The sequence below is a fragment of the Procambarus clarkii genome, chromosome 43 (assembly GCF_040958095.1).
Source record: "Procambarus clarkii isolate CNS0578487 chromosome 43, FALCON_Pclarkii_2.0, whole genome shotgun sequence".
Taxonomy (NCBI): domain Eukaryota; kingdom Metazoa; phylum Arthropoda; class Malacostraca; order Decapoda; family Cambaridae; genus Procambarus; species Procambarus clarkii.
This window is the reverse complement of record NC_091192.1, coordinates 23,817,903-23,838,278: the sequence shown is the minus strand read 5'-3', so window position 1 is coordinate 23,838,278 and position 20,376 is coordinate 23,817,903. Positions and strand designations below refer to the sequence as shown.

General features: G+C 40.0%; 1 protein-coding gene across 3 annotated transcripts; it reads left to right on the top strand.

The window, feature by feature from the left end:
- Positions 1 to 1,945: 1,945 nt before the first annotated feature.
- On the top strand, positions 1,946 to 19,321 carry LOC123755890 (gem-associated protein 8). Of its 3 annotated transcripts, none has more exons than XM_045738815.2 (4): positions 1,946 to 2,364; positions 3,279 to 3,455; positions 11,973 to 12,395; positions 17,521 to 19,321. In XM_045738815.2, the coding sequence occupies exons 2-4, from the start codon at positions 3,279 to 3,281 to the stop codon at positions 17,686 to 17,688; spliced, it is 768 nt and encodes a 255-aa protein (XP_045594771.1). In that variant the 5' UTR covers positions 1,946 to 2,364; the 3' UTR covers positions 17,689 to 19,321. The 3 variants fall into 3 exon arrangements, with proteins under 3 accessions (XP_045594771.1, XP_069156219.1, XP_069156218.1); XM_069300118.1 differs by lacking the exon at positions 17,521 to 19,321 and adding an exon at positions 17,215 to 17,353 and having other exon boundaries at positions 2,179 to 2,364; XM_069300117.1 differs by lacking the exon at positions 1,946 to 2,364 and adding an exon at positions 3,028 to 3,124.
- Positions 19,322 to 20,376: the final 1,055 nt, after the last annotated feature.

The window sequence follows — 20,376 nt, the reverse complement described above, 5'->3', positions numbered from 1 at the left end:
GGAAGCTAAGAGTTGCCTTATATGGAAATGAAATTGACTGGAGAAATGTGATGAGTGGGGGTACCACAAGGATATTTTGGGGGCCAATTAATAATTAAAAGTTGCACAACAATTGGGAGCTACAGAAAAAAAATTAAGCCATCCAGACTCTACACCTACGTTGGAGAACGTTCAACACCGGGCAACAAAAACAATTCCAGAACTAAGTCGAACGGTTGAGGGCCTCTCAGGACTAACAACACCTCAAATTAAGCAAACATGACAGGGCTGATACAGTCGAAACCTTAAAAATACTGAATAGCTTGTAGGCCAGCAGGTGACACAGCACCGCTCTTGTGCCAGGTAAGTCCACTACGGGCTCACCATATCCCGTTCTACTTCCCCCACTCCTGTGCCAGGTAAGTTACGGGCTCACCATAGCCCGTGCTACTTGGAACTTGTTCCGAGTAGTTCAATCTATAACAACAACAAATTGTAGGCCAGACCAATTCTTCAAAAGGTCAGATGTAACACAAGGAGCATTGGTTTCAAGTTCAACAAGCCACAATGTAGAACAGGAAGGAAGGAATTATCAAGGAAAAGCGCCAAGCCATTACGACTATATAGCACTGGGAATGGGTCAGGATAAAGATTGGGGATGGGACGGGGGGAAGGAATGGTGCCCCAACCACTTGGACGGTCGGGGATTGAACGCCGACCTGCACGAAGCGAGACCGTCGCTCTACCATCCAGCCCAAGTGGTTGGGCAATGTAGAACAGGAAAATAAATGTTTTTTCACCCACAAGGTCATCAAAAAATGGGACCCCTTACCCGCCAAAGCCATAAATGCCAAGACACTGCTGAATTTCAAGATCAAGGACAAATGGGAAGACATTTGACAAGCCGCTAGCTTCCTGTCTTCTTCGAGGCCACTAGAAATATATAGTGGTCCTCGGGTAAATTCATGAAAATTGCCAATAACACTATAATTTATTTATAGTTTATTTCATAGACAAATTACTTAATTTTGGAACAGAATTTCCAAAATTTCCTTAACTTGAGTTTACCTGAGAGCCACTGGTGGCCTTGATGAGGACAGGAAGCCGGCGGCTTATCGTAGGTATCATTTTCGCCACTATTAAATTTTTATTGTATTTACTATTAAACATCTTTCTAGAGTGACATTTAACTAGTCATTTTGTGCATTATACAGTGTAGGTCAGCATGGATTGCTACATAAGTTATGAATTAAGGCGACGTATTTCACAATTTGTTTTAGCACAAATGATACATTTATCAACTGCAAACTATTATCAAGAAGTTTAACTCTAATTTGTATAAATCTATTTATAAGATGATCCACCACATTCACAATAGTGTAGTGATAAGACAGGAAAGTAGGTTTTGACAGGAGTGGTCGTGGAAAAGGTGTTATAAATTCAGGTTGCAATTAAAGGCACATATAAATAAATTAGCTCAGGAACTACAGGCATGGGACCACTATATATTCATTTAGCTAAGAAAGTTACAGCACTGATGAGTCAGGTACAGAGGTAGTTAATAACATATAGGGAAAAATTGTGACGATGACCGTGTAAGTGCGGTGACTGACCTCTTGTGTCCTCGTCTTCTTAGCGGGAACTCACGCACTACGGGCTTACTCTCTTTTTTCTCACCCACTCCTGTTATTTATTCATTAAATTATTTAATTTATTTAAATTATAACAAGAAAGTACAATGTTTTTTTTATTTTTATTGTATAAATGGTATATTTTTGCAAAGTCACTATAACCGTTCTTCCCCCACAGACAGGCCATCTCTATTCATACTAAATTCTGGATATTAGTGCTCATTGTTCACAAAGTTTTTATTGCATTTGTTATTGTGTGTGCGTGAATAAATCTACTGTTTTTTCCTCTGAAGTGAGAAGGTTTGTATCCCCTATTTATTTACATCCAAAAAATCAAATCCATGTCAGCATCACATTTGATTATGCAAACTGCACGTATTGCGAAGAAGTATTTGATTAAGAAGAGTTTAAGCAAATCATTTATAAAAATAATCATCTGAAATGATTAAGATAACTCGAGCTGGTATAAACTTATCTAAGAATAACGGAAGCTAAACCAGTAATTGTTTTTATACAGTTGCGGGGGATCATTTAGGAGCGCTGGTCGCCTCCCTCCGTAGTTGATGCTGACCCAGGCCCCAGCAGACGTTGTTGGTCCTGGCATCATATTTAGAATTTTGACGAAGTGCAACGACTCGTATTAACACGACACATCAACAAGAAGTTACATCAACATAATTTATAGAGCAGCAGCGGAGAACCCTGTGTCTAGACTGAGCTTCATCTAGTGTGAATAATTGACCAATCGTCAGAGGTAATCCAGTTCTCCCTATAATCTTCATAACACTTGACGTTCATGTTTATTATAAGATCTCTAACGAAGTTTGATTTGCATTAAAACTTTATGATAGTGTAATGGTTTCATATTCCCTCAGAATTCAGAGTTATCAGACTATCTAATTTCCTTGTTCAGTGTTCAAAAAGGGTCCCCAAGCAGCCCGACCTCTTACAAATTACGTCGCTTTTGCTAGTATGCATTACGGCCAAAATTCACCATATTGGAATTAAAAAAAAGGAAATTAATTTTCAAAATGAAATGGACCCAAAGTGGCAAGTTAATGATCCTCTTCTGGTAGGTTAGAAGGGCAGGGAGTTCTCCTAAATTTTCAAAATGTCATGAAACTGTAAATTTAAAGTGTCTTCTCCTAACCTAACAGCCTAAGCCAGAGGGCCTAAAACAGAAAACGGCACAGTACGTAACTTTCACGAGCCACTTTAATTTTCTAGTTAGGTGATTTTTAGCTTTTGTGCGCATGTGAGCAAAAAGTGACAATTACAGTAGTAAGAGGATGGGTTGTCCTAAGAATAATCATACTATACTGTATATATAATATAAATATGCTGTATACATATATATACATACATATAATACTATAAATATATTCATAATATTAAAGAGGCTGGTTAAAACAGGCCGCTCCAAGCAACAGCCTAATGGACCAAACTCACAAGTCAAGCGTGGCCTCGGGCCGGGCTTGGGGAGTAAAAGAACTCCCAGAACCCCCATCAACCAGGTATTACTACTCTTAACAAAATCTATCCAGTTGAATTTAAAACCTGAGCTGGAAAAAACTGTGCCTCGATAGAACTGCGTTTATATGGTCAACCACTTTTGTGATGTGTCGCTGTGCACTTAATATACATCTAGTGATAAAATATTTGTTACAGATGTATGAGAGAAATAACAAGGATTTTGGCAAGACTTCGTCAGACCTTTGGTACAGTGATCAACGATATGCTCAGTTCTGGCAGCACTACAATACTATGATGATGACAGCTCACCATGATGCAATTGTCAAAGCAAGATATGTTGCAGCTCATACAAAGGCTGCTTTATCTAACCTGGTAAGGGGTAAAGAATGTTCAAATTTGATGTTTTATCAAGTTTACATAATGAATTGATTTTGTTGTACAGTATAAGATTGGCATCCTTCTTGACTCGCAATTGACATCCCAGGTTTGATTCCTGGTAGGACAGAAATGGTTTGAGATATTTCCTGTTACCTAATGTTCTCATTCACCTATCTTGAGGTTATCTTGAGATGATTTCGGGGCTTTAGTGTCCCCGCGGCCCGGTCCTCGACCAGGCCTCCACCCCCAGGAAGCAGCCCATGACAGCTGACTAACACCTAGGTACCTATTTTACTGCTAGGTAACAGGGGCATAGGGTGAAAGAAACTCTGCCTATTGTTTCTCGCCGGCGCCTGGGATCGAACCCAGGACCACAGGATCACAAGTCCAGCGTGCTGTCCGCTCGGCCGACCGGCTCCCACCTAGCAGTAAATAGACACCCAGGATTTAAGCAACTGTTGTGAGGTTGCATTCTGGGGAGGGTGAGTAGTTTGACCTTGATGGGGACCTTGATACAAGCCTAAAGTATGTATTCACCTAGTATTCACCTAGTTGTGCTTGTGGGAGTTGAGCTGGTGCTCAACCTACTGGTGCTCTTTCGGCCCGCCTCTCAACTGTCAGTCAATCAACTGTTACTAACTACTAATTTTTTTCACACACACACACACACACCCACCCAGGAAGCAGCCCTTAACAACAGCTGTCTAACTCCCATATTTACTGCTAGGTAACAGGAGCATCAGGGTGAAAGAAACTTAGCCCATTTTTGTTTCTGCTGGTGCCGGGAATCAAACCCGGGACCACAGGACTATGTATCCAGCGTGCTGTCCACTCAGCTACCAGCGCCCCCATGTGTGTGTGTGTGTGTGTGTTCACCTAGTTGTGCTTGCGGGGGTTGAGCTCTGCACTTTCGGCCTGCCTCTCAACTGTCAATCAACGGATTTTTTTTTCACATACAAACCCCGCCAGGAAGTAGCTTGTTGCAGCTGTCTTAACTCCCAGGTACCTATTTACTGCTAGGTAACAGGGGTATTGGGGGAATAGAAACTCTACCCATTTGTTTTCCGTCTCCACCGGGGATCGAACCCTGAACCTCAGGACTACGAATCTGAAGCACTGTCCACTTATCTGTCAGGGCCCCCTGTAGTTACCTAACTTTACAGGATGAGAGCTACGCTCGTGGTGTCCTGTCTTCCCAGCACTCTTTGTCATATAACGCTTTGAAACTATTGACAGTTTTGGCCTCCACCACCTTCTCACCTAACTTGTTCCAACCATCTACCACTTTGTTTGCAAAATGAATTTTCTTATATTTCTTCGGCATCTTTGTTTAGTTTAAATCTGTGACCTCTTGTTCTTGAAGTTCCATGTCTCAGGAAATTTTCCCTATCAATTTTATTGATTCCTGTTATAATACTATTTTGTACATAGTGATCATATATCCTCTTTTTCTTCTATTTCATTTTGGCATATTTAATGCCTCTAACCTCTCTTCATAGCTATTGTCCTTCAATTCTGGGAGCCACTTAGTAGCATGTCTTCGTACCTTTTTCAGTTTGTTGATGTGCTTCTTAAGATATGGGCACCACACAACCGCTGCATATTCTAGCTTTGGCCTAACAAAAGTCGTGAACAATTTCTTTAGTATTTCGCCATCCATGTATTTAAAAGCAATTCTGAAGTTAGAAAGCGTGGCATAGGCTCCTCGCACAATGTTCTTTATGTGGTCCTCAGGTGATAGTTTTCTATCTAGAACCACCCCTAGATCTCTTTCTGTATCAGAAGTCTTTAAAGATTTTCCACATAATTTATAGGTTGTGTGGGGTCTCTGTTCTCCTATTCCACATTCCATAACATGGCATTTATTTGCATTAAATTCCATTTGCCAAGTAGTGCTCCATATACTTATTTTGTCCAAGTCTTCTTGAGGGGCATTACAATCATCTAAGTTACTTCTGCTTCCTATTATCTTAGCATATAAAATTTGCTATATGATTTTGGTATAATAATATACCAAATAATAATATAATAATAATAATATTATAATAATAATAATAATAATAATAATAATAATAATAATAATAATAATAATAATATATAATAATAATATACAAATAATAATAATACAGTAATAATATACCAAATACTAATATTTTGGTATATATAATAATATGATTTTGGTGTGTGTGTGTGTGTGTGTGTAATTACCTAAGTGTAGTTACAGGATGAGAGCTACGCTCGTAGTGTCCCGTCTACCCAGCACTCTTTGTCATATAACGCTTTGATGCTACTGACGGTTTTGGCCTCCACCTCTGTCTCACTTAAACTGTTCCAACCGTCTACCATTCTGTTTGCGACAGTGAATTTTCTTATATTTCTTCGGCATCTTTGTTTAGTTAGTTTAAATCTATGACCTCTTGTTCTTGAAATTCCGGGTCTCAGGAAATCTTCCCTATCGATTTTATCAATTCCTGTTATTATTTTGTACGTAGTGATCATATCGCCTCTTTTTCTTCTGTCTTCTAGTTTTGGCATATTTAATGCCTCTAACCTCTCCTCGTAGCTCTTGCCCGTCAGTTCTGGAAGCCACTTAGTAGCATGTCTTTGCACGTCTTTTCCAGTTTGTTGATGTGCTCCTTAAGATATGGGCACCACACAACCGCTGCATATTGTAGCTTTGGCCTAACAAAAGTCGTGAACAATTTTTTTAGTAGTTCGCCATCGATGTATTTAAAAGCAATTCTGAAGTTAGAAAGCATGGCATAGGCTCCTCGCACAACGTTCTTAATGTGGTCCTCAGGTGATAGTTTTCTATCTAGAACTGCCCCTAGATCTCTTTCTTTATCAGAATTCTTTAAAGATTTCTCACATAACTTATAGGTTGTGTGGGGTCTATGTTCTCTTATTCCACATTCCATAACCATAACATGGGATTTATTCACATTAAATTTAATTTACCAAGTGTTGCTCCATATACAGTACTTAATTTGTCCAGGTCTTCTTGAAGGGCATAACAATCATCAAAGTTTCTTATCCTTCCTATTATCTTAGCATCATCAACAAACATGTTCATATAATTCTGTATACCAACTGGCAGATCATTTATGTAGACAATGAACATTACTGGTGCAAGAACTGAATCCTGTGGTACTCCACTTGTGACATTTCTCCAGTGCGATACATTGCCTCTGATTACTGCCCTCATTTTTCTATCAGAAAATTTTTCATCCATGTTAGAAGCTTACCTGTCACCCCTCCAATATTTTCAAATTTCCAGAACAACCTCTTATGTGGAACTCTGTCGAAAGCCTTTTTTAGGTCCAGATAGATGCAGTCAACCCAACCATCTCTTTCCTGTAAAATCTCTGTGGCTCAATCATAGAAACTGAGTAAATTTGATACACAGGATCTTCCAGATCGAAAACCATACTGTCTGTCTGATATTATATCATTTCTCTCCAGGTGTTCAACCCATTTAGTTTTTATTATTTTTTCCAATATTTTCACTATTACACTTGTCAATGATACAGGTCTATAATTGAAGGGGTCTTCCCTGCTGCCACTTTTGTATATTGGAACTATGTTAGGCTTTTTCCACACATCTGCTACGAATCCTGTACACAGGGATGCCTGAAAGATCAGGTGAAGTGGAATATTGAGCTCAGATGCACATTCTTTCAGAACCCATGGTGAAACTCCTTTACGTGCAATTTAGTGTTTATGAATTTGTAGAATAGGCCCGGTTCTGTTTTACATTTATCCGCTATCCCTTTTTCAAAATTTCTTTCTGCCTCTCTCCTTACTGCCGTATAGTTGTTTCTCACATCTTTGTATCGCTGGTATGTTTGGAGGTTTGGCCTCTTCCTATATTGATTCCATTTTTGTGTCCTTTGGTCTCTGCCCCCTCTCGCAATTTCTGTTGAACCAGTCTTTGTTTTCTGGCCCTGCATCTCTGTTTTGGTATGAATGTTTGTGTGTCTTCTTCGTATATTATGCAAAATTTGGCATACATTTCATTTACTTCCTTGCCTAGCAACAAGTCTGTTCAATTACACTCATTAAATTTTTTTCGGAAGTTCCCCATAGTGACCTCTCTTGAAATCAAGTTTATCAACTGTTTCAATGTCCCCATTTTCTTCTAGATGATGTCTTTAAGCATATTTAATGTCTAACAGGACCTGATCACTCTTTCCCAAGGGAGGAAGGTACTGGATGTCAAATATCTCTTCTTCTTTCCTGGTGAATACTAGATTCAGTACTGACGGTACATCTCCTTCCCTCATTCTTGTGGCCTGCTTGATGTGTTGATACAAGAATGTCTCCAGAATGAGTTTCACAAATCTGCATGTTCAAAAGTCCTCCGTTCCTGCTTCATAGGCCTCCCAGTCTATTGCTTTAAAGTTGAAGTCCCCCAGTATCAACAGTCGTGATTTATCTATCTGCTTGTACAATAATATTTCTCATAACCATTATGAGGCCCTCTCGTTTGTCATCCGGTTCTTCCTTTGTCCATGTGTTGCTTGCTGGTGGGCTGTAGGTATTTAAAATTATCAGCTTATTATCTTGATTCCAGACCTGCAATGCCATTATGTCAATATCTCGAGGGTTTTCAAATATTAACTCTCTTACCTTCAGGTGTTCTTTTACCAGCACAGCCACTCCTCCTCCCTTCCTAGTTTTCCTGTCACGTCTCCAAACTGAACAGCCTCTTGGGAATTTATTTAATATATTTCCTTCGAGTTTTGTCTCTGATAATACGACAATATCTGGGACCTTAAGCTGAATTATATCTTGCAACTCCAAAGTTTTTGACCTCACTCCATCTATGTTGGTATATACAGTTTTCAGGAACATGTTCCCTTTCTCTTTGATCTTTACTCCCCCATCCACTAATGATCTTGTTGCTTTGTTTTTATGTACCATTTCACAAGCTTTCCAGTCCCCTGACACTTTGTAGTAGAATTTCTGTATTCTTCAGTTCTATCCCCATTTAGATGTTTTGCTTCAATTAGGTTCATTTTTAGCTTTTCTCTGTCTTCCTTTGAGAGGTCTTGTCTTATTGACCAAAGTTTGCCAACTTCATCACTCTGCAATTTCCTGGCATTTCTCAGCACTTCCAGTAAGTATATGTGTGTGTATTTTGTTGAAAACAACAAAGTTTTAGATTTATGATTATGGCACGAATCTTCTCGCTATTCCTTATGTTTTTCTTCACTGAAGCAGGAAGATTAAAAATTAACTCTCCAAAGTTCATTTTTATTTATTATTTGGGTCTGACACCTAGTGATGCATTTTGTAAGGTCTCACCTCACATTCTCAAAGACAAATTCTTCTGTTGTTGTTGTTGTTTCAGATTTAGCTACTCAGAACAAAGTGTCCATGTAGCACGGGCTATGGTGAGCCCGTAATTGAGTTCGGTTATTTGCGATAACCTTGTTTCTGTGATATTTGGGTCAAAGTTTAAAATGGAGGAGAGGATTCCTCCTTTTTCCCTGTTTTTTTATGGCTTCTGTTTTAGTGCACTGGTTTTAGTCTTATTTTATTAACATTATCTTGGTGGTGGATGTAGATGCAGAATGCTCACTAGTGAATCCCATTCCTCAACGGCTTTTCTAATCATTGTAGTCGCGGTGGAATGTGCAACTAATGCAGCTGCTGTCGTTGGATTAATGTTGAGTTTGATGCGCAGGGCCTCGGTAGCTTCACATTCCAGTAAGTAGTGCAATAGTGGTGCCTCAGCTTCTGTTTCACAGATGTGACACTCTTTAACTATTGGATTCATTACCTCCCAGCAGCACTTGTAACCAAGTCTGAATCTGTGTATGGCTACTGCAATGTCTCTGGATATCTTTTTGCCAGGTTTGAATGAGGAGTAACCAGTGGCTTGTTCTTGAGGTTATCTTGAGGTTATCTTGAGATGATTTCGGGGCTTTAGTGTCCCCGCGGCCCGGTCCTCGACCAGGCCTCCACCCCCAGGAAGCAGCCCGTGACAGCTGACTAACTCCCAGGTACCTATTTACTGCTAGGTAACAGGGGCATTCAGGGTGAAAGAAACTTTGCCCATTTGTTTCTGCCTCGTGCGGGAATCGAACCCGCGCCACAGAATTACGAGTCCTGCGTGCTATCCACCAGGCTTCAGAGGCCCCCATGTTCGTACCATATCGCAGTGACAAAAAAATTCATTCTGTGTTAGTACCTGATTATATCCTCTAATGGTGAGGTGGTAGGTGACATGGAATGAATGACATACATGGGGTATTAATGGGGGTCTTAAATAATAGGGTATTAATGGGGGTAGTAAATTAGGAGTGTGACATGTTGGCAGTTTATGTTCTTCTGGTTGCTTCCATTCCTATTGCAGGGTCATTCGGTCCAGCTTCTGCATTGGCCCGAGGTGTTGAAGTGGGTAGAGTATAAGTGTGTATTAGCTGGTTATTGATTGCTGGTCTAGATTTCTTGATATGCAGTGCTTCACTGGTGTCTAATCTTCTATTGTCATTGTATCTACCATTTATTTTGGTGTTGCTTGTCAAAATATCCCTGTGATCATTTTGTTGTGTGTGGCGATTATATGTTCCTTGATGGAGCCCTGTTGCTTGTGCATTGTTAAATGCCTAGAGAGAGACATTGCTGTCTTGCCTATACAGTATACCAAGTTCGTTGGGGCTGACAATCCCCAAGTGGGCACGTGAAGGCGTAAACAACGTTGGTCTCTTTCAAGGCGTTTTTCTTGGTGTGTGGAGGATTCTCCCGACTCATTTAATTTTATTCAGTACGTTTAATTCAGTACAGTATTCTTTTTGGTAGATCATTTATGTAGATGATGAACATTACTGGTGCAAGAACTGAACCCTGTGGTACTCTGCTCCAGTCAGATACATTTTCTCTGATTGCTGCTCTCATCTTTGTCAGTTTATGTGTGTATACATACATACATGCATACATGCATGCATGCATGCATGCATGCATACATGCATGCATACATACATACATACATACATACATACATACATACATACATACATACTATACATACATACATACATACATGTGTGTATACATACATACATGCATACATACATACATACATACATACATGCATACATACATACATGCATGCATACATACATACATACATACATACATACATACATACATACATACATACATACATACATACATACATACATACATACATACATACAGTACTTTAGGTTTGGTTGGAGTTTCCCAAGATGTATCCCCAAAACAGTTGCCTAACTCTCGGGTACTGTACCCATTTTCTACAGCCCATCGTCCTGTTTTGGTAGTATGATGAGGACCGTAATACATATACAGTACCAACGTAAACGCAATTAGAAAGTAGAAATTGGTATTATTGAATTTGGACAAACCGAAAGATATTTTTTATTTATGTTGCAAAAACAAACTAAACTAACCTAACCTTCCTAGGCCTAATACATGATATCTGATGCCTAATATAGTACATATGTGTGCTATACTAGGCCTTGGAATATTTAAGTTTGCTTTTAAGCATCATTTTTTTTAGAGACTATAAGGTGTCTGAAAAATGCAAAAATATACTGTAATATAAAAAATATAAAGTGTAAAGTATAAAAAAAATATAAAGTGTCTGAAAAGTATACAAAATTATACTATCTAATTGCTTAGTACAGTACATCAATCTTTGTACTATGGTGCACATAGTTAAAAAAAACTACTATATAATCTGGAGGATGGGGTTGATTTTCTACTAGGTGAACAAAGGCATTAAGTGAAGGGAAACATGCCCAACCATTTCTGTCCCACTCAGGAGTCAAACCCAGGAACTCTGATTGTGAGTTGAGAACGAAGCTAACTGTACTGTGAGACCCATAGTACTCTAACGTGCCACTAGGGTCTTCTGGGTTGTACATAAATTGGCTATACATCTACAGTATTACAATGCAGAATATTTGTTTAAAATAATTAAATTCAAACAAATGAATAGCTGCACTGTACAATACTGTTTAATTACATTTCACTGGATTTATATGTATGCATGTAACATTTCTGGGCTCATGTTTTCACTATCTATAAAAATCAGAAGACCTTATTTGCTAGATATACAATCATAGGCCATTAGCCTGTCTGTTAAGCTAATGCTATTTCTTGTCCTAATGCTATGTTATGCTATTTCTCATGTCCTAATGTATTTAAAAAGATCATTTTCATTATCAGTCTTCAAGCCGAGTTTCTTTGAGTGATCATACCAGAAAATTATCTGGAATCTATAGCAGGCGATTGCTATGGTCTGTTGCATGTTTGCTAACTGGCTTAACTTTATATACAGTATTTATTTCTGACCAGATTTATACATTTACCCATCCTTTCCAAACCCTTTGGACATCAAAGCTACCATGTATTTTAAATTTCCTTATTATTTTATTTTCCAATATGCACATGGCTATTTTTCCAATCATTTTTGTGTATCTCCCTTGGCATTGAAATTAAAATATACCCATTTTTCAGCATGGATCAATGTATCTACATCATAACAACCATCACAGTAAATATTCAGACAACTTAATGCATGGACACGAACGTGCCACTTCACATTCCGGTAGAAGCTTAGCAGAAATTGCAAGATCCAATAGAAACAGGCAGAAGAGGAAAAGGAAAATGAGAAACAGAAGACTTCGAGAATGGTCATGCAACAGTAATCAGGGAGTTCTGAGTGATACAGAGATATTACACTCACAAATGAGCCAAGGGATGCATATTAAAGATGCTGATGACGAGGAGGAGGAGAGTATGGAGGTGACTGAAGACTTCTTGAAATTTCTGGAGCAAAGTGAGAAGCATCGAGAACAGTGGAAAGTTAGAAAAGAAAGGTTAAAATCTGATGGGTCTGTAACACCTTCAGAAGAACCAGTTGCTGAGACAGAGCCCAAGGTCAGTATTAGAATTTAAAAAATGTGGAAGAGGGGGAAATTATTTTAAATTTTCTTATGTTGTATCTTCTGACAAGTGAAGGAAAATACTATTGTATGTAGTTCTGTATTTGGACAATTAAAACAAAAAACAGGGATGTAAGGAATATTTGAGTGGGTAGAGTGGAGACAGGTTAATTGGGTTGGTTTTTGGGAGGGCACCTTATCCCTCCTAGTGATCTTTAGGAAGATCAGACAAAATAAAAGACAAACTTTGTTTGTCTTTGGTTTTATCTGAACAGGATAAAATGTTCGGGCAATTTATCCTGTTGCGGCAGTAATCAAGGTCCCAGGTTTTTCGCTTTGGTATATTTAATGCCTCTAACCTCTCCTCGCAGCTCTTTTTTTCAGTTGTGTCATTTACTTGGTGTTCCATCTCATATTTGAATAGCACCTTCATATATTACATATGATCTTTTTAAATAACATTCATGTACTGTAAGTAAGGAAATGGAAATTTTATTATTGTTGCATATTTTGCTAAAATATTGCCCCCTCCTTACAGGGTGCCTTTTCACCCTGATTTGTTATTGGTTCCCTTGAGGAGGGGTTATCTTGAGGTTATCTTGAGATGATTTCGGGGCTTTAGTGTCCCCGCGGCCCGGTCCTCGACCAGGCCTCCACCCCCAGGAAGCAGCCCGTGACAGCTGACTAACACCCAGGTACCTATTTACTACTAGGTAACAGGGGCATTCAGGGTGAAAGAAACTTTGCCCATTTGTTTCTGCCTCGTGCGGGAAACGAACCCGCGCCACAGAATTACGAGTCCTGCGCACTATCCACCAGGCTACGAGGCCCCTAAATTTGAGATTTGGGGTATTTGAGAAATGTGAAGAATTTGTTGTACTGTACCCACATTCATTATTTGAGATGGATTTCTTGATGGGGTCCCAGGTGTGCACTTCCAGGTTTGAGTATCACTATTTTTTGGGTCCTTTTTCAAGATCAGAACCTTATGTTTCTGATGGACTCTTTTTTTTTTTTTCTCTCTCTCTCTCTCTCTCTCTCTCTCTCTCTCTCTCTCTCTCTCTCTCTCTGTGGGAAGCCCCATCGGTTCCCTGAAAGTATCTTACTGATCAAGTGCCATACTTCTTGAGTGTCATCAGTTGCAGAGTCCTTTGTAAGTTTACCGGGGACCATGAGCCAGAACCTAGCCCCCCCCTCAGAGAGGTGAAGGAAGCAGTGACCATGAACACTTTACATATAAATTATGTCATCTTGCCATTGACCTGAGCAGGACCTAAAAGGATAGACTAATTAAAATAGACATCCTCACAAGGCAAAAGAACTCCTCCAAAAAGTAAACAACCAAGCAAAACTTTGTCCAACTAACCCCCCACTCGTTAGCTCCACTTTCCCTGCACGGGGGGAAAGGGGGAGCCGGCCTGGGTAAATCAGGCCACCACCATTCAGTTCATTGACTTATGTCGTGCCGAGTGGTTGCTGTCGCTCTCACTCTGGCTCCGTGTTCCTGTTTTCTTTGGTGTTTCACTCTTGTGGCAGTGTTATAAATGGATGTGTGCATGTTACCAGGAGTTTCGAGTATTAGAATAGCATGCGCCTAGGATTCCCTTCCCTAGGTGCTCTGTAAGTACGGTACTGCCCTTGTGTCTCAGGGTTCTCTTCCCTGGGGTGTTTTGGAAACTCTCCCCATTAGAGGGCTTCCTCGCTTGTGGTTTGTTACGAGCTGTTGATTATGACGTGAAAAGTCTAGTATCCCCTAGAATTCCAACACTCTGTATTCTGGAGCAGAAAATGGAGGAAATTGAAACAGGCAGACACAAGTTTCACCAGTATAATCTAGGACTCCACACAAAAATCTAAAAAGACTACTACAGTACTACACCTGACTACTACAGATGACTTGTCCAGTATTGAGGGCAAAGTCCAGTCCCCACTTCTAACACATTGAGTACTAAATAATAATAATAGTAATAATGGCTACACACTCCAAGTACAAACACATTGATAACCTCATTCTATCCTATTAAAACTGAACAAAACTTATCTTTATTTTGAGCCATTTGCTCATAGGATCACTCATCCATCCTACCACCAGGCCACTCCAGTTCCAACTTACTCAAAACTGTGCACTTACAGCCTACATGCAGCCGGTGTTTGGTCGCCATGCATTCGGATGCGAATATGCCTAATAACTCACCACTAACAGATCTTCCTAACTCATTCATTTACTTAGAGCTGCTAAGCAATATCAAGCTGATCATTACTGGGACAACATCTAAGTAAATGAATCAGTACTAATTAGTTACATAGTATCTAAACATATGTCCTTAAACAGGTCTGGGATGGTAGGCCTGGCCTAGCTTTTCCTGCTGCCACATGCACACAGACTGAGAGTAACATCAGCTGTCAGCTGTCAAGGGCATCTGACAACTGAGTGGACAGCACTTCAGATTCGTAGTCCTGAGGTTCCGGGTTCGATCCCCGGTGGAGGCGGAGACAAATGGGCAAAAAGTTTCTTTCACCCTGATGCCCCTGTTACCTAACAGTAAATAGGTACCTGGGAGTTAGACAACTGCTACGGGCTGCTTCCTGGGGTGTGTAACAAAATGGAGGCCTGGTTGAGGACCGGGCCGCGGGGACACTAAGCCCCGAAATCATCTCAAGATGACCTCAAGATAACATTACTGCTAAACAAGACTACTGACTGAATAAACTCTCACATGTGAGAGGTATATGAATATCAGCTTATATAATGTAAGCTTCTAACTGAAATACTGACATACACAAGAATTACAGTAACTGACATGAAGTGAGGTGGCAGCAGACCGCATGTTGCCACATAGTGAGAGTGACTCTCTCTTCCTCTCAGCAACTGAAAATTTCCACTATAACCAAACAATACATAGGAAGTTAAAACATACTTGGCCAACAGCCTCATTCATCCACACATTTAAGGCACAACTCCAGAGCTCTGCAACACATCTCTGGGTCAAAGAACATCAAGCACTCCTCATGCATTTCTCAGATACGCGACAGGGTTGGTATCCATACTCCCCTCACATCCAGTCAAGCCTAGTCCAGGCTCCAACTGTATCATCTTGCTCCCTCTAGTGGCGCTCCCGCGCTCCCTCACACATCGCCATACAACACTAAACACGCTATTACAACACCTCAAAATACTGTCCTCCTTCAATTATATGTAACAGGTAACAATAAAAGGCAAGAACCTAACATCTTATTACATCTATAAAAGATCATATGCTTAATATCTGTACATAATGTTACGAGTCGGTTCTTCTGTCAATTTGATATAAGTGGATCATAACATGGTTGTCCTCACCTTTGGGGCGAGTCGGGTGTCTTGGGCTTTCTGCTTTGCCTGGGTGGGGGTGTGATTGCTGGTGGGGCGCACTGTTGCTAGCGCAGCCTGCATTACTATCAAGTGGCGGCCGGTGTTTCTCTCTGGCTGCTAGTTTGCTTGTTGTGTAATTTCGGGAGTTTCTTTTGTTTTTATTTTTGCGTTTTATCCTGTTGTGGCAATGGAGGTCTGCCTAGCTTCTTATTCACCTAGCTTCACCTAGGTTGTGATGGTGGTCCTCTTCTGTTGCCCCCGAGGTTTCATAACTGCTCCTTGCAGTCGGTTTGCTTACTTTAGACAGGGTTTACCGGCTTAGCTGGCCCCAGTGCCTGGGCTTTCCGTAGTGCTTATTCACTCCACAGGCCTTGGGAAACCCCTGTGGGCTTGGTCGTACCATGGTACTTCTTCTGGGCTCACTCTCTCCTTGGGCGACTTTGAGGCTTGTTCGTCACCCCTGCCTCAGGGAGACAGTCATGCATCCTGTCTCTGTCATGCTGCCTTGGGGTCGGGGACACCTGCAACCCTGGGGTCTGGCATGACTGGAGGCGGCGGCCCTATTGCATGATCGGTTCTCATTATTGCAACGGGCCAGGTTAGTTGCCCGGTTGGAGGCCCCGGAGCTGCCTCGCTTGGATTTTGGGGACTCTGTTTTTGGGCGTCGGTCGTTTCGGCTTTGGTTCAGTCAGTGCCTCCTCTTCCTTCCCAGATGGATGTGGTTTGCCCTGCTCCTCCTCCCCTGCTTCCAGCTCCCAAACGTCTGAGGGTTTAAGGGTTGGGGTGGGGTTTAGCTCGGGGCAAGGCTTGGATGGCTTCCGGGGCTGCCCCCTTGCGATGCGGGTGCAGAGATGATTTAGCCCCCTCTTTCCCGCCGAGGCTTCTGAGTCGATCCAGCAGACGCCCTTCTTCAAAGCCTTTCCCTTGGCCTCTGTCTTTCCTTCTGGGGCAGTGGGTGTAGATGAGGGCTCATGGGGTTTCTTTTGACCCTGCTTGCGCCCGTGTGCCCTCTGCTCAGGGGGTTTCTTCTGCAGGGGTGGGGATTTTTGTATGCTCCTCCCCTTTATGAGTGTGTTGGGTGCGGCTCACTCCCTGGGTTCGTTTCCGGGGACCTTTGGGTTTCTCGGATTTGTCCATTTGGGGATTTTATTCCCCTGCAGATATTTGAGAGGCTTTTAATGCTTACCTCCTGCGGGACCCGGCTTATGCCTCAGTGCTGGATCCGGCTTCTTTGCAGTTCGGCTCCTCTTCCCATCTTGGGGGCGTTCCGTGATACCAGTTTTTTCTTGGCTGGCAGACTATTCCTTCTTGATCCAGTTCAAATCTTTCCCTGATCCATTTGCTTCTTCCCCTGTTGACCAAGCTGGAGCCCTTTGTAGGCAGTGTTCTACAGGTCTCCAAGTATGCTGGTTCTCCCTATTTCCTGACCCTTCTCACATATTCTCCCAATCCCTTTCCTTCTCAGGCTCCACCTCTCTCCACGGTTCGCCGATGCACTCTGCCTTAATGGTTTGTGGTTCTCCGCTGATCTTCGCGAATGGGATTTCTTCGCCTTGTATCATCTCTTCTGTGTTGGTGTCAAGTGGTGGGTTTCTTTCTGATCATTACTGTGTGCTGTTATATTAAACAGTATGGGAGAAAATTGATATTTTTAAAGCAAAATTTCTGGAATGTTTAATTATGGGAGAAAATTTATATTTTTAAAGCAAAATTTCTGGATGTTTAATTATCAGAGAAATTTTTCCTGTTCACATCATTTTTTCCCCCTCAGGAGCATCCAGATGTTGTACGGGGTCGTGAGATGCAACAGTTATATGGACCTGCATCTGCACGCATACATGCCATGGAAACAGCCCTCCAGCTTTCATTTGATCGTTTCTCCACATTACATGAACCACAGTTCTGGCCTAACATACCTATTAATGTCATATTTAGTTAGTCATTAAATTCACATTTTATTCTTGGGTTCACATATTTTCAGTACTGTATTTACAGCAGTACTAATTAACTCTAATTATCATTCAAATCCTGTTTACTGTTAAATCAGTTTGCTGTTTGAATTGATACTTGATTTGCCTCTCAGCAAGGGCATTTGATGCTTAAGCATATTCAATGAGCACTTTGCAGGTCATAAATTTATATAAAAAAGTAATCCTTTAATATGATGTAGTCCAAGTATGTTTGGAAGAAATTTTTTAACTTCAAACAATATTTGACAATACAGTACTGTATCTCCACAAAAAGTAAGTCCTCAGTTTTCACAAAAAATGTATTTCTGGAAGATCTTGTACTTTTCGAATTAGCAAAAATCAAACTTAAGTACTGTATACTGTATATAGGAAAAATAGGAGTATATTTCAGAGGTCTTCAACTGTCCACATTTTGTCCACTCCTCTCTCAATGAAACATTTGCTTGAAACATGATTACTAAGTACAGTACTCTCACCAATTTCCCACCTACACTCGCTAATGGTGTAGATAAAAGTAAACATTACTTTTCATTTCTTTGAAGGTATATTTGGGCACAGCCGGAGTTGCAGAAAGTTTGGGGTGCCATGACTGAAAAATGATACCCAACAAAAAGTGTGAGCTTACTGTATACAGTATTATAGTGGTTTAGCATTTTTTTTTTAATCATAGTTTAAAAATAATGAGAATAATTGTTATAGTTGTGGTAAAGAAATTGAGCCTGTGTTAAGGGGATACATATGTAGCTTTTATTTTGACCTTAGGTTTATTCAGTTAATGGCCATGTACTATTCTATGAAAATATGTCTGACCATATTTACTTAAATATTTGTTCAATTGGGTTTAAAACAGAAAGTAACAAAAATATTATAGAATGTGGTAGAGTTACTGAACCTATAATATTTTCAAAAAGATTGTACAATTGGTTGTAATTTTGAGCTCGTTGAGTACTGAACTACAATTAAAAAAAATGTTCAGTGTACGTGCCGGCATTGCACTCAGACCCACTGACAGTGTGTTGCACATATTGTCAATAAAACTATTTTATGGTGTAGTGTTTTAAATTTTGTTATGCAACAAAATTCATACTGTAGTCAAATAATGAACATATGTTTATTAGCAATAGACGTATGCAATAGCAGTAGTACATAGTTCAGTTCTAATTGAGATTTCCATGCTTAGCATTGTCGACATTGTATAGCATGCGTGTATTTATATATAAATATACAGTATACAGTATATACATGTAGGAAGGGGTCTCCTTCCATCGCCAGCTGGAAAAAGAGGACCCTTAGCCTCGGAGAAAAGCACACACAACGCATTAGAGGGGATTTTAAGTCCCCCTCTAATACAGTTTATATGTGCTTTTGTCCTACCACCCCCTTCCTTTTGTGTTTACTAATAGTTTACAAAATAATCTGCATATAGTATACCAAAATACTATATAAAGAATTATGTAAAGGTACAACCCTGGGCCAGCTAGTGACTGTCCCTCTAATATACTCAAAGAATGGGAACTTGGATATCTACACCTTTTTTGGATAAACTATCTTTTATACCATGTATGACTTGAGAAAACTGTAATATATTTTTAAACCTAATAATTTATTCATTTTGACATTAAAATCTTTTATTATGTACTGTATAAGGAATTAAGAAAAATATTCCTTTGAAGCCAAAGAGTTAGAGGTTTCAGGCATGTTTTTTGTGTTCTTTTTTAAAGTATTAAAATATTAGTGTTTCAATGGTTACTAGGAAATATATATTTTAATACACACATTGATCAGCTTCAATTTTTACTTGTCAGAGATGAATATTTGAGTGTACAGTACAAATATTTGTGCAGCCCGAGTGATCATTCATTAATTATCAACTACAGTATTTATTGAAAGCTCTCCCTAAGTTTTAAGTAAACTCAACAACTGCCAACAGCTACAGCAATCTACAATCTTCTAAATATACAGTAGAATCCTGGTCCTGCACAAGGGAACTTGACATGAACTGCTTCCATGTGAGTTATGAAATTTAGAACATTTTTAGATTTGTCAGTCAATAATGAGCGTTAAATTTGTGTCGGTTTGGTATCAGTAAAGGTTTTCTGAACTTAACCCAGTTGATCTCTTCTTGGGTAAGTATCCAACTCTTGAATGGACATAGCCAAATTCCAGTCTGATCAGTTTGACCTTTACTTCAAATTCAGTTTCAAACATAAATGTCTGTTTAGTACATTTACAGTTGGGATTAGGTTACATAAGTTTCCAGTGAATTTACCTAAGAAAAAGTCTTATAAACAACATAACATGAATATCTGATGATGAGAATACAATTTAAAGGACTACTATAAACTAATTAAATTAATTTATAACAAAAACAATTTCACATCTACAGCACACTCAATCAAGAGAAGGGCTAACCTGGATCAAAACCACTCGGACACAGGTCATGCAACATAGATCTGACTCCCATAGGATTCAAAATGCCAGTCAAAGTCATCTCTTTGTAAGGGTAGTTCCTTCAAAATTCCATTTATCCAGCTGGGCGTGTCTGCTTTATCTGGTGATTCGTGGTTTTATTCTGCCCTGTATACCAGAGGTTTCTTATGCAAAGTGCAAGGATTTCTACACACACCGCCTCTGTCAGGCTGCCAATGGTGGAATGG